Genomic DNA, 12,018 nt, shown 5'->3' on the forward strand with positions numbered 1-12,018 from the left:
CCAGTGCAATCGCCCCCACTCCCTTCTCATGTGGAGTATCATGAAGAAGCGCCGACCCCAGTCCCCCAGATGTCAGGAGTGTACACCAAGAGGAGCAGGCAAGAGGACGACATGTATATTTAAAATCACTCATATTAAAATATTGTAAGGTCACGGGCGGTTCTTGCGGCCAGCTAGGGTGGAGCAATGCATGAGCTGACAAGTAATCACCATCACCGTTGATGAAAACATAGTTTATTCTCCCGTACCAGCTTTGGTTGACCACCTAAATAGCGTTTTATTAAGAAGAAAAAAACACCCTCTTAGTAATGAATTGTAAAGTAATAGTTCCTGCTTTGACATCACTTCTACACACCACAACCGTTTGCTGGGCTACCATGTAATTGTGACACCATGACTCATAAGTAACTAACAAGGTTTTTTTCCGTGCAGGAAAAATTCCACAGTTATCTCATAGTTATGTAATACATCTTAAACAAAAACAAAAAAAATATAATAAGAAATGCTCTCCTCCACAATGACCGCCAGGGAGGCACCAGACGTCGCTCTGAGCCTCGCGCCCCTCCCCATTCCTCAGCAGGTGCAGGTGATCTGCGCCGAGTCACAGCAGGAAGCCTCACGCGCTGAGCGCTAATGTGTTTCTCTCTCCAGGTCGCAGGTTGCTGCCTTTCCATCCCACTGGGACCGTGAAACCATTCCCTGTTTTTCCTGCCATGTGGAACACGGGCTCAGAGAAGAAGGGATTCGCACGCACCGCTTCCGCGCGCTCCCGCACTCCGTATGGCTCGCAGTGATTGACGGACACACAGCATGGAGTTCCAGAAGAGGCTTTCCTCCTGCTGGGAGAGCTTTTTGGGTTGTTTTAAAAAGCCGAACCAGCCCGTGGCCAAAACCCGCGGGGACGAAGACTTAGTTATAGGAAATCCCGAATTTGACGGTCGTGATGAACCAACGCCGCTTGAACCTGCGATTCCCGGCGTTTATTACATCGCCCAGTACAACTACTCGGCGCGCACCGAAGAGGACCTGAGCTTCCACGCGGGGGACACTTTGGAGGCTCTCGATAAAAGTCACGGCGATTGGTGGTTGGCGAAAGCCATGACCGGGGTCTCCGCGTCCCACCAGGGATACATCCCGGCTAACTATGTGGCGCCCCTGGAGAGCGTCGACGCTGAAGCGTAAGTAGTCCGTCATTTGTATCAAATTCATCTAGTGGTCGCTGATGAAGTATGAAGTTATTTATTTAGGTAAAACCCGGGTACAAGTTGGTTTTGTCCTGAGTAACGTAAACAAGGGTTAAACGAGTTAATGATTGTATGTCTGCGGGTTAGGGGATGTATGCTTACAGGTTAATAATTCCCACTGAGGTTCTAAACCCATAAACGCAAGAGGAAGACAAAGGGGAAACACATTTTTTAAATAATCTATAAAAGTAGCTTGGGGATTGATCACTGGAGGCAAAATATATAGGTCAAAGTACCAAACATATATTCAAAATGTATTAAAAAAAATATTATAGAATATTTTAAAACTTTGCAGATCAGTCACACTCGTTTTATTTTGTACAACCCCAAATCGCAAATTTGTCTGTACACATGAAACATCCTTTGTCCCAAAACCCGGCACAAGGAAAAACTCATGTGTTCAAGGGTGACTTTAAATTGTACAGGATACTTGGCTATGAAACAGAACACGAGGAACTGCTAATATCAATATGAACTTTTCTAAGCAAATATATTATTAAATGATATATTATGTTAACTCCAACTTTCCTGTTATTCCATAAAATAAAAACTTTAAAAGGCATGTTTGCTTGCTGTTTGGTGAAAAGAATACAGCAGGGATGATGTTTTTTTGAAGGCCAATTTGAAAGTAAACATCTTGTAGTTCCATTGAATTTTTGGATTATTGCAGAAAATGTATGATCCTAACATTAATTTCCAGCAAATGCATTCCTTTACGATTATTGAAATATAGAAAGAATTCCCACAAGTGTAACGCATTATTAGCAAACATTAGACCAGGAAACAAACTACACAGCAATCAGCTGTAACATTCTTCTGGAAAGTTCCCGAAACTAGTTTTACTGCAAACACATTTGTGGCAGTATGTGGCAACATACCTCCACACATTGTTTTCACAAATGGAAGCTGAAACACTGTACGTCGCTGAAATGTTTGGGGGGAAGGTGACGTCACAAGTTCCACCCGTATTTGTGATGCGCTGTCAGCTTACGTTTCCCTCTCAGAGGAACATGTTTCTCCTCAGCTGTCACGCTGGTTATTCCCGTCTGGTTGAAAGGGTTAAGAATAGCTCGGATTGCCCTCCCTTTACGGTCACAGTTTTGCTGAATAAGTGTGACTGGTTGAACCGCAATCGGTTGCATAACATAACAATAATAAGTATGGTAATAAATCAGTTTTGGTATTCTAAGAATGTCCGTTAAGCTTCTAGTTAAACATCATAGACCTATGTAGGTGTACTGCATAGGGGGGCCTGGGGTGGGGATGGGGGGATTTGTTTGTTGAATTTTATTTTTCTAGGGTTGGAAAATTTATTTAGCATTAAAAGCAAACGACTGAAATAATCCAAGATTTTAGGGCTAAAGCTGGTCTTATCCTGTATCTTATTCATTTCCAATAAGTCTCATAAAAAGACCATACCAACAATAGTTAAACTTCCTGACTGTCTACCCCAAACCCAAGAACATATTCCTATAAGTATACGTCTTAGCTGTACTTTTTAAACAAGTGTTGCTTAAACCAAAGGAAATATGTCATTCAGTGGGCAGTATTTTGTTGATGTTCATATTTGGTGGACTGATTACGGTATGTGAGACTTGAGTCAAAATGAACTGTGCGTAAAGTCATGATAATGAACATCGGTGGGTTGTTGCTCACTGTGGTTTTTATAGTTTGGGACAACAATGGAGCTCTATGGCAGAGAGGAAGTATGTACATATATATATTTGGAATTGATACGCACACAGTACCTGCTGGTGGATCCATATATTGGAGGTTTGGGACTGTCAGAAAGATTATGTTTGACTAGCTTGCTCCTTTTCTCATTGCTTTCGATTTTACAGATGGTATTTTCCCGACACGAAGAGGCTTGATGCCGAGAAGATGCTGTTGGCAGAAGGGAATCAGCATGGTGCCTTCCTCATCCGAAATTGTGAAAGTCAGCAGGGGGAGCGCTCCCTCTCGGGTAAGCTCTAAACATGTTACATTGGAAACTGAAGCTTTGAAGAAATTGTCCTCCAAACAGTGTCTGTGTTTATTTTGAAAGAAGAAATGGCACAATCTTTCTTTCAAAACGCTGAATTCAGATGTGAGGAAACGTCATCAATTCAGAAGCAAAACATATGGGGTTTAAATAGAGGGCCAGAAACTAATATTGGCTAAAGAAAACAAGGGGTTTCATGTATCTACTGAGCATCAATTTGTTCAGTTATTGGAATAATCAGGAACTGTGTAAAAATGTACTCCTGATGTATTACAATAAGAAATTGTGTAAAAAAAAATATAGGTTTTGAGAAGGGACCCAGATACATAGTTATGTATCTCCCAATTCCACAAATTTGTAAAAAAAAAAAAAGAACATAAGTACGACCCATAACGACTTAACAACCTGTTTGATGCCACAGTATTTAATTAAGTTACCTGAGAATCTCTGTACCTTGATGGAATGATTAGCCAGACGGAAACAAAAATTAAAATTACACTCCTGCATCATTTAGCGCGATCAATATTACTTTCTTAGATGAAGTCATGCTACTTGGCCAGTTGGGGGGGGGGGGGGGGGGGGGTGGTGGTGGTGTGTGTACACATATTTCCAAACAGCCCTGGCATTGTGACCAATGACTCTAGTCATTAAGTTAGAGGCCTATGCGCTCTCCATAAAGCCACGTGATCACCTTTATCTCTCTCTAATCTGTCTTCTCACTTTGGCCTTGCACTTTCTTTCCATTGGAACAAAGTTCTTTCGATGATAATTTATCAAAACCAGTTGATGACCACTCACCCAACGTTAATTCACTGAGTTTGGGTGTGAATCAGACAAAAACATATTCATATTGTGCTAATTTTGGCATAATGATGATGGCAGTATTTTCTTTTTTGTAATTGTGTCCATTATTAATATGTGATTAACATACCAATAACACATGGTGTGAGCACAGTTTGTTAGAATAGCTGAAAGGGTTGTCATTCAACACCAGCTTACCCTTTAAAAAAATGTTGCCCAAAATATTTGAGCTTTAAAACAAATGTCAGGCTTATTACTTGGGACCGTGTCCATGTTAAATATTACATTTCAATGCCCCATAATAGTATTTTGGGTAGCAATATACAACCATGGCCTCTCCTTCCTGATAACCACAACAAAAAAGTTGTAGCTTACAACAGCTCCTCGTTCTTTTGTTATCAATGTTACTTGTTAGTATTCTGTGCCATCATTAGCACCTCTCATCACTAAGAATTGCATTAAATCACAGTTAATAGAAACAAGCTTCTATCATGACGTTATGTTATATTGAAGTAGCAAGTCAAAGGAATAATACAAATATATGGTATCAATAAAGGATGTTTTACTTGCAATCAAATTTGCATCTTTGATAAGTCATCGTTTTTAGTTTTTTTGTGAACTTCTGTTATTGTTTCCACTGTTGATGAACTACTCGGTCCATCCTGTTAGAGCACTTCTTCTTTGACAAACACCATGTTTTTTTTCAAGCCAGTGCAGCACTTCCTTATCCTTCCCTATCTATATTTGAGAAATTAATGGAAAACTTCTTTGTGGATAAAGGTAGTGAGAATGTCTCTGTTGATCGTGCAAGATTGTGACAAACGTTTGTTGCCTTGGCCTTTGATGAAAACGATTTACCCTCCCTCCCATCCCATGACAAAAACCTGAGTGCGCCACTGCTTTCTGACTTGTCTTTCAGTGCTGGATGCTGGGAAGGTGAAGCATTATAAGCTTAAAAAACTGGCGAACGGTCACTACTACGTGTCGAGGAACCGATCCTTTGAAACAATAAGGGAGCTTGTGGAACATTACTCCAACCATTCCGATGGCCTCTGTGTGCGTCTCTGCGAGCCTTGCAAAAAGGTCAGACGCGCCGTCAGCTTAGCAAATGTCTAAATTCCATACATCCTTTTATACAGTATTCCGTCACATTGCCATCTCAATAAAGCGTAACTCCTCCCGTTCGTATAGATGGAGGCTCCACAGACTCACGGCCTCTCCTACAATACGGTGGACCAATGGGAGATTGAACGCAAATCCATCAAGCTCCTAAAGAAGCTTGGAGCTGGTCAGTTTGGCGAAGTGTTCGAGGGCCGGTGGAACGAAACCACATCGGTCGCGGTGAAGACCCTGAAACCGGGTACGCTATTGCCTCCTTTTTTGCTCACCGAAGGTGTTTAACTGCATCGTACTGTTCATCAATATGTGTTTGGTGGGGATTTTTCACTGTGGACGCAAGCGCTGGTGTTTCAGATAGCTTAATTTTACTGCAGCAAGGTTTTATAATCTGCCCCGTGTAGTCCTGGTCCTCCAGGGCCTCCCTTCATTCCAGCTGGGCCTGCATTACAGCCCACGCCTTTGTTACTATGCGTTCTGTGTTCGTTCCGATTCTAATGTCTAACTATTCTGATAAATAAAACGTTCTTTGTACTTTGACATAGCGTACTTTTACTACAATGCTATTATATTGTCATTATGTTATCAGTGGCATAAAATGGTTTGAAAATTGCAATAATATTGCAATAAATGTTGGTGCAATAATCGCACAACAACAATTTGATATCAGCCCTAGGAACCAGGCAGATCAGTGAGGAGAAGCTCTTATACGGTGGAGGAAAAATCAGGATCTGGGCCCGTCCACTGAAGTCTAAACTACAGGAGTTTCTTTTTTCGCCGGAATCAAACCCAATTGCATTGATTGCAATTGATTGCATCGTCGGTTTGCAAGCAAGCTTTTTTTTTTTGAGTGTGGAAAAAATTAGTGAGCGTACAAAATATCGTATATAAGATGTCACAGAAAATAAAAGTTCCACTCTTAATAGACAGTCACTGTGCTTTTGCAGGTACAATGGACGCAGAGGACTTCCTAAGAGAGGCTCAGCTCATGAAGAGGCTGCGGCATCCTAAGCTGATCCAGCTGTATGCAGTCTGCACTATGGAGGAGCCCATATACATCATCACAGAGCTGATGAACAACGGCAGCTTACTGGAGTACCTCAATAGTAAGACAACCTGTCATCCACTTCCCCACGTGATTAGGAACTAGTAATTGCTTTTATGGCAGGGTTAGACTCCAACGTTACAGTGCAAGGGTCGATCTGCAGCGGAGATTTATCCCACTGCAGCAACGCCATGTTGGATTCTCACTTCATGATATTCATATGCTGCACATATTTCATATTCTTCATTTTATTTTGTCTGTGCCAGAAAGTAGCCTGTGAAGTTACCTTGTATACAATTTTTTTCTCCCCAGTGTTCAGCTCTGCTCACTTTCCTATTCAGTTTATGTTTAAAAAAAATATACTGCTTATGTCTCAAACTTCCCTGAGAATCGGAATCTTCTTTATCAAATGTTTTGGGTAAAATGTTGCGGGTCTTTGTAGTTTGTGTCTTTTTTTAAAAGTTGTGAGTCTATTTTTGTCTTCTTTGCATTGCTAAGTTATTGTTTAGTCTTTTGTCTCTTGTCATCTTTTGTTTGTGTTTCTTTGTATTGATTTTGAAAATTTTTCTCTTTATCTTGTTGAATATGTAGATGAAAGCCTGGGGGGATATACATTTTTTCCTATATCCTATTTCTTTCTCTGCCACCTATGATAACTTGAACATCGTTGGACTGTGACTGATTATGTGCCTTTCTGCTCGATTACAGAGGATAAGGGCGTCACGCTGGGTATCTCCCAACAGATTGAGATGGCGGCCCAGGTTGCCGCGGGCATGGCTTTCCTGGAGTTGCAGAACTACATTCACAGAGACCTGGCAGCCAGGAACGTCCTGGTCGGCGAGAACAACGTCTGCAAAGTTGCCGACTTTGGCCTCGCAAGGGTCTTCATGGTGGGTTTGACGAAGAAAGTGGTGTCGCATAATGCATGTGTCAGCAAGAGTCATAGTCCTCACACACACACAATCTAATTATACACTAAAGAAATCCATAAGAAAATTAAATTTGATCCAATATTTGTCCATGTTTTTAAGGGGTTAGGGTTAGGGTTATTTAATGCCCCTTGTTTTACATAAGAAGTGGACATCGTTACCATGACGTTGGCCATTGGTTTGTATACAGAGGTTCTGAAGTCTCTGAAGTTTGGCATTTGGGCTGTCAACCTTTAGTTTCCAGAACCAGAAGTGACCAAATGAGTCCAGAAAATGTCCACACACGGTGGTGAATTTGCAACATTTTTCAGCGAAGCCACATTCCAACAAAGGAAGCGAGAGACTGAAGAGCAAGCCGAGACGCACTGGATACAGTGATGTATCATTTCTCTCAGACAAACCTTACCAACACCAGAGAAAAAATAACCTTCAACCAATCCACACTCAAGCGTCATTTTGTGTTCTACCAGTTTTGGCTTCTGAGCGGCTAAGGAAGCTATCGATCATTTCATCATGGGTTTAGGGGCAGATCGCCCAACCACAGCCGGAGCTAGTTTCTCTGTTGCTCTGCCGAGTCCTGCACAAAAGCCTTCATCAATGTAAAAATCTCCTTACTATGCAAAAAATGCAAAATACTCTACTGCACGTATGTCATGGTTGAAAATCCGGTTGGTGCTGCATTCATTCTGGTTGATGGGTACAGTTGTCAGTCAGCCTCAATGTAGTTAAAATGGACAAAAGAACTCTGCATGTTTGTAGAATGGGGATTAGTTGATGCCTTTATTCACTTTGCAAAAGCTCAGAGAAATGTACATATTTTTGCTATGTTAAATTTGTGTACCCTGTAAAAGTATTCACAACAAAACAAATGTTGACGTGGCACCTGGCTTGGAAAGGCCTGAAGGCAGCTTGCATTGGTAGCACCTTTCCCACCTGCAGGCTGCCACCAGATCTTTGTACTGAAAGTAAAAATATCTTTTTTCTTCTGTTTCCAGAAAGAGAATGAAAATGTGTATGAAGCCAAAGAAGGAAGTAAATTCCCTGTGAAGTGGACCGCGCCGGAGGCCATCAACGACCATAAGTTCACCATAAAATCAGACGTCTGGTCCTTTGGGATCCTGCTGTACGAGATCATGACGTTTGGACAGATGCCTTACCCAGGTGACTTTCAGCTACTTTAATACTTAATTCTCCATTAGGGTTTTCTGTAAAGCCAAAGCACTGTGTTTTTGAGGGGTTTTAAGTAGCTATTAAACAGGCTGAAGCAATTAAGTCTCAAGCAAAAAACAAGTTAAGCTTTAATATCTTCTTTTATCTCCCCCCCTTAGCCATGTCAAATTACCAAGTCGTCCATCAGGTCCCCCAGGGCTACAGGATGCCAAATCCCCCCAACTGTCCCAAAGTCATGTATGACATCATGGCGGACTGCTGGAAGGAGAAGGAAAATGATCGGCCCACATTCGAGACCCTGCAGTGGAAGCTGGAGGACTTGATCTTTGACCAGGACGTGACCTCCTACGACGATGCCAGCCGCTATTAGAACACCAGAAAAAAAATCTGACTGAACTTTTTGCACTGAATCAAAATCACACAATGTACAATAATGTCTTTATGACGCAACAGATTGAAATGTGATTTAAAATGCCACTCCTTTTTTCCGGTGACATGACGGATTTAATATGCGGCGAGGAAGTGCTGACTCACAGCAGAACGCACTTTCGAACTCTTGCCATCGGAAGAGGCTTCTTTCAGCAGTGGAGGCCAACTGGCCAGACTGGTTCTTCCTGCTTTCCACGTAACGCACATTCTGTCCTTTCCTTCCGCTAGGTACCTAGAGTTGTTGTGTTTTATTTGTGAGCTCCGTTCTGTTTGACGTGTGCTGATCCTTGCTGATTGTAATCATTACAATTATTTACACTTACACAGAGCAACAGTAGCATTGTTTTGACTATATCTTGCCTCCTGATCAAAGTCACATTCCCTCTTAGCTCGTCACTGGTCTCAACCAGCTCTGTATCACTATACCCACAAAGCTGCAGTGACGTCATTCCTTTCTGCTCTAAGAGGGTACATTAGTTGAATACATTTTGTTAGTCTTTCACGTGGGGAACTTCCAGTATAACTGCTCAGTGCCTGACCAAAGTGAAACTGGATTTAATCCCTCATGTTTTTTGTTAAACGCGGTAGTGCTGCTCTCATATCTATGACCACGTTTTTTCTGACTATGTATCTACGCCATGGAAGAGCTGGCACTACTAATCTAATGACGACAACTACTCAAATGTATGAGCCTGGTGAAATATCTCATGCTCCAGTAGTTGTATATAATGCGGTAAGTTCAATGAGCATAATTTGACATTTTTACAGTGTTTGTAGTGTATTTTATAATTATCCTGTGTATATATGGTAAGATTAAATGATTGATATTTACTTCAATGTTTTATCATTGATTTTGACTTGGAGAAGTGCAATTGAATAGCTTGTTATTATAAATGAAGTGAGCTACGTCATACATAGAGAGATTTGGAAGGTAAAAAATGAACTTGAACTAAAGTTCACTTAAGAATTATTTGCCCAAAACCGCGATCTATTTATTTCGATCTATTATCGATTTATTTTTTATTTGATCTAACCTCTGTCCTCCATACCTCCATGGGCCCACTAGGTGGCACTCGGACCCACCAGTGGGCTGCTACTCGGAGGTGGAAGATGTAAAGTTTCTCACTTTAGACTCTATTACACGGGATCTTTGTCCATTTAAGGCCATTTTTATGTTGCACATTGTCATCTCTGACTCACAATCTTGGTCTGTTTGCACATTATTGACCTTTCATTTTAGCTATAGGTTTCTCCACATTCTGATTCGACTCGCATTGTTTCTGTCTGTCCCATGTTCACGACATCAGGGCATGTCTCCTTCTGAGACGTCTTCGTTTTTTTTCTTATTTGTGACACACTCAGACACTTGGTTCAGAGATTCTACCACATGGTGCAGTGGTAGTTGACAGCTGTGCATAATACATAACTACAATGTCCACAGGACAAATCTGCCAAGTTTTGATGTTGATGTGCATGTTTACACCTCTTTTTCTCTCTCAACGTGTCTCCTGTCTTGAGTGTCGGATTAAAGGCCAGAATAAAAATACATATGTTTTTGTCATTCCAAAAAAGTTTGACTTAAAAATAAAATGCATCTCACACTGTAGACTGCAGTGTTGTTTTTTTGCAGTAAGGGCTATATAAATAAATCTTAATTCACATAAAGGGAGTTTACTTTGGTATAGTGGTGCAGAGCATACACACAAAAGGTAATGCACAGGACATGAACTTGAGATAAAGTGAAAAACATTATTGCAAAATAAAAAGACAATAAGACACAAATAAAATGACAAATATAAAACTGGAATAAATTGTTCTGATACAATTTACAGACAATATGGACAAAAGTAAAATTACAATCAAGGTATTGTTCATATTGCAAAAGCCTATTTTTCAGTGAAGGAGTTTGCCTTTAATGCAATACTAGAAATTTTATAATTCATAAATTCATAAAAGCTTAAAACATTAAAGCTTAAAACTTTTTAAAACTTAAAAAGGTTCATCAAATATACATTTGCTTTAAAAAAAAATAAAACAAATGTATTCTCTCAATTTCACCACACGGTGGTGCAAACACACTTCAGCATCAATCACACTGATGCTTCCTCCTGATACCTGACGCTCTCTCAACTAGAAAACTGGTGTGACAGTATCCCACAAACTTTAATGCGCTACTTCTACATTAGTCGTGTGTACGCCTACAATCCCTCTGATATGTATTCCTGCTACCCTCACTGTTTCTGTCAGAGGGCAGCGTGTGAGCAGCATGGAATCTGTGACCTTAGGGAGATCCAATTAGAATCTTGATAGCCTTCAGCCGTAGACAGGGATGCGTTTTACATGCGATTACTCTGGTCGAAATCAACAAGTCCTGAATTTGCGAGTATCGCACGATCACACTGTTGAGACATATGTGTGTCATTTCAAAATAATCTATTAAGGAAAACAAATGTTTACCACCTTGAAAATCCAAGACTGAAGTGGTGATATTTATAGCCAACTTGAGATATGCATGTTGCCAGAACCATATTCACTGGGGATGCTTCACAGATTGGTTGACTGAATAAAAATATCTTGCGTATTTTTGAACTCCAGAAACAATCTGAATTCCATCAGGTGTCCAGCTCAGCTTGTGTTCTCCAAAAACTCTCTTCTGGAGCCTCTTTAATGTTTGTCCAAAAGCCCACAAGTACTGCATGTTAGGATGTGCAACAAATTGAAATGGAGACATTAACAAAGAAGGTGAAGGTGCTAACTTAAACCATATAAGGTTCTTTTCTGTGCTCCTGACGGATCCACCTGGAAGCAGTTTAGAAGTGTTATAGCCTCCAACTGTAAGTGAAAGGTTGCACCCAGAGAGAGGTTATACAAAGAAACCTTACATGCTGCAATGGTTCCAACCAGTAACGTAGACAGGTTTTATCCAGAACCTTTCCACGTTCTCAGAGTACAAAAGTAAACCTACCATGGTACCAATAGTCATTTCTCATTGCCACTCAGGGGACCCTAAAAAGATTTTTTTTAAGCCCATGCTTTATCAACCCACAAAGACCTCGCGACCCACCAGTTGAGAACCACTGGTCTAATGGATCCTTTATCATACAGAGAACCCGTGAAAGCTCTCTCTCCAATCAAGGGTTCTTCAGAAGCAAACGTTTCTGGGTAGAACATCAGCAACCTGCTTTGAGAATTATAATATATGAAAAGATATTGCACGATCAATGTTGATCAACCCTTTTTTGTCCCCTTGACACAATGGGAAAAGTGTGAAATGCTTGTTTGTCTCATCTTGATGTCAAGGCC

General features: G+C 40.8%; 1 protein-coding gene across 1 annotated transcript; it reads left to right on the plus strand.

Moving 5' to 3' along the window:
- Positions 1–572: 572 nt before the first annotated feature.
- On the plus strand, positions 573–10,321 carry frk (fyn-related Src family tyrosine kinase). The gene is made up of 8 exons (XM_078093992.1): positions 573–1,178; positions 3,086–3,207; positions 4,946–5,109; positions 5,218–5,386; positions 6,090–6,248; positions 6,896–7,077; positions 8,112–8,277; positions 8,445–10,321. The coding sequence occupies exons 1-8, from the start codon at positions 811–813 to the stop codon at positions 8,654–8,656; spliced, it is 1,542 nt and encodes a 513-aa protein (XP_077950118.1). The 5' UTR covers positions 573–810; the 3' UTR covers positions 8,657–10,321.
- Positions 10,322–12,018: the final 1,697 nt, after the last annotated feature.

Source organism: Gasterosteus aculeatus, chromosome 18, assembly GCF_964276395.1.
Source record: "Gasterosteus aculeatus chromosome 18, fGasAcu3.hap1.1, whole genome shotgun sequence".
NCBI lineage: Eukaryota > Metazoa > Chordata > Actinopteri > Perciformes > Gasterosteidae > Gasterosteus > Gasterosteus aculeatus.

Excerpts from the sequence above, each read along its gene's own strand:
- frk (XM_078093992.1), top strand. The coding sequence starts at position 811 with ATGGAGTTCCAGAAGAGGCTTTCCTCCTGCTGGGAGAGCTTTTTGGGT. Across the intron at positions 5,387-6,089 it reads GGTGAAGACCCTGAAACCGG|GTACAATGGACGCAGAGGAC; the intron begins GTACGCTATTGC and ends GTGCTTTTGCAG. Across the intron at positions 7,078-8,111 it reads GCCTCGCAAGGGTCTTCATG|AAAGAGAATGAAAATGTGTA; the intron begins GTGGGTTTGACG and ends TTCTGTTTCCAG.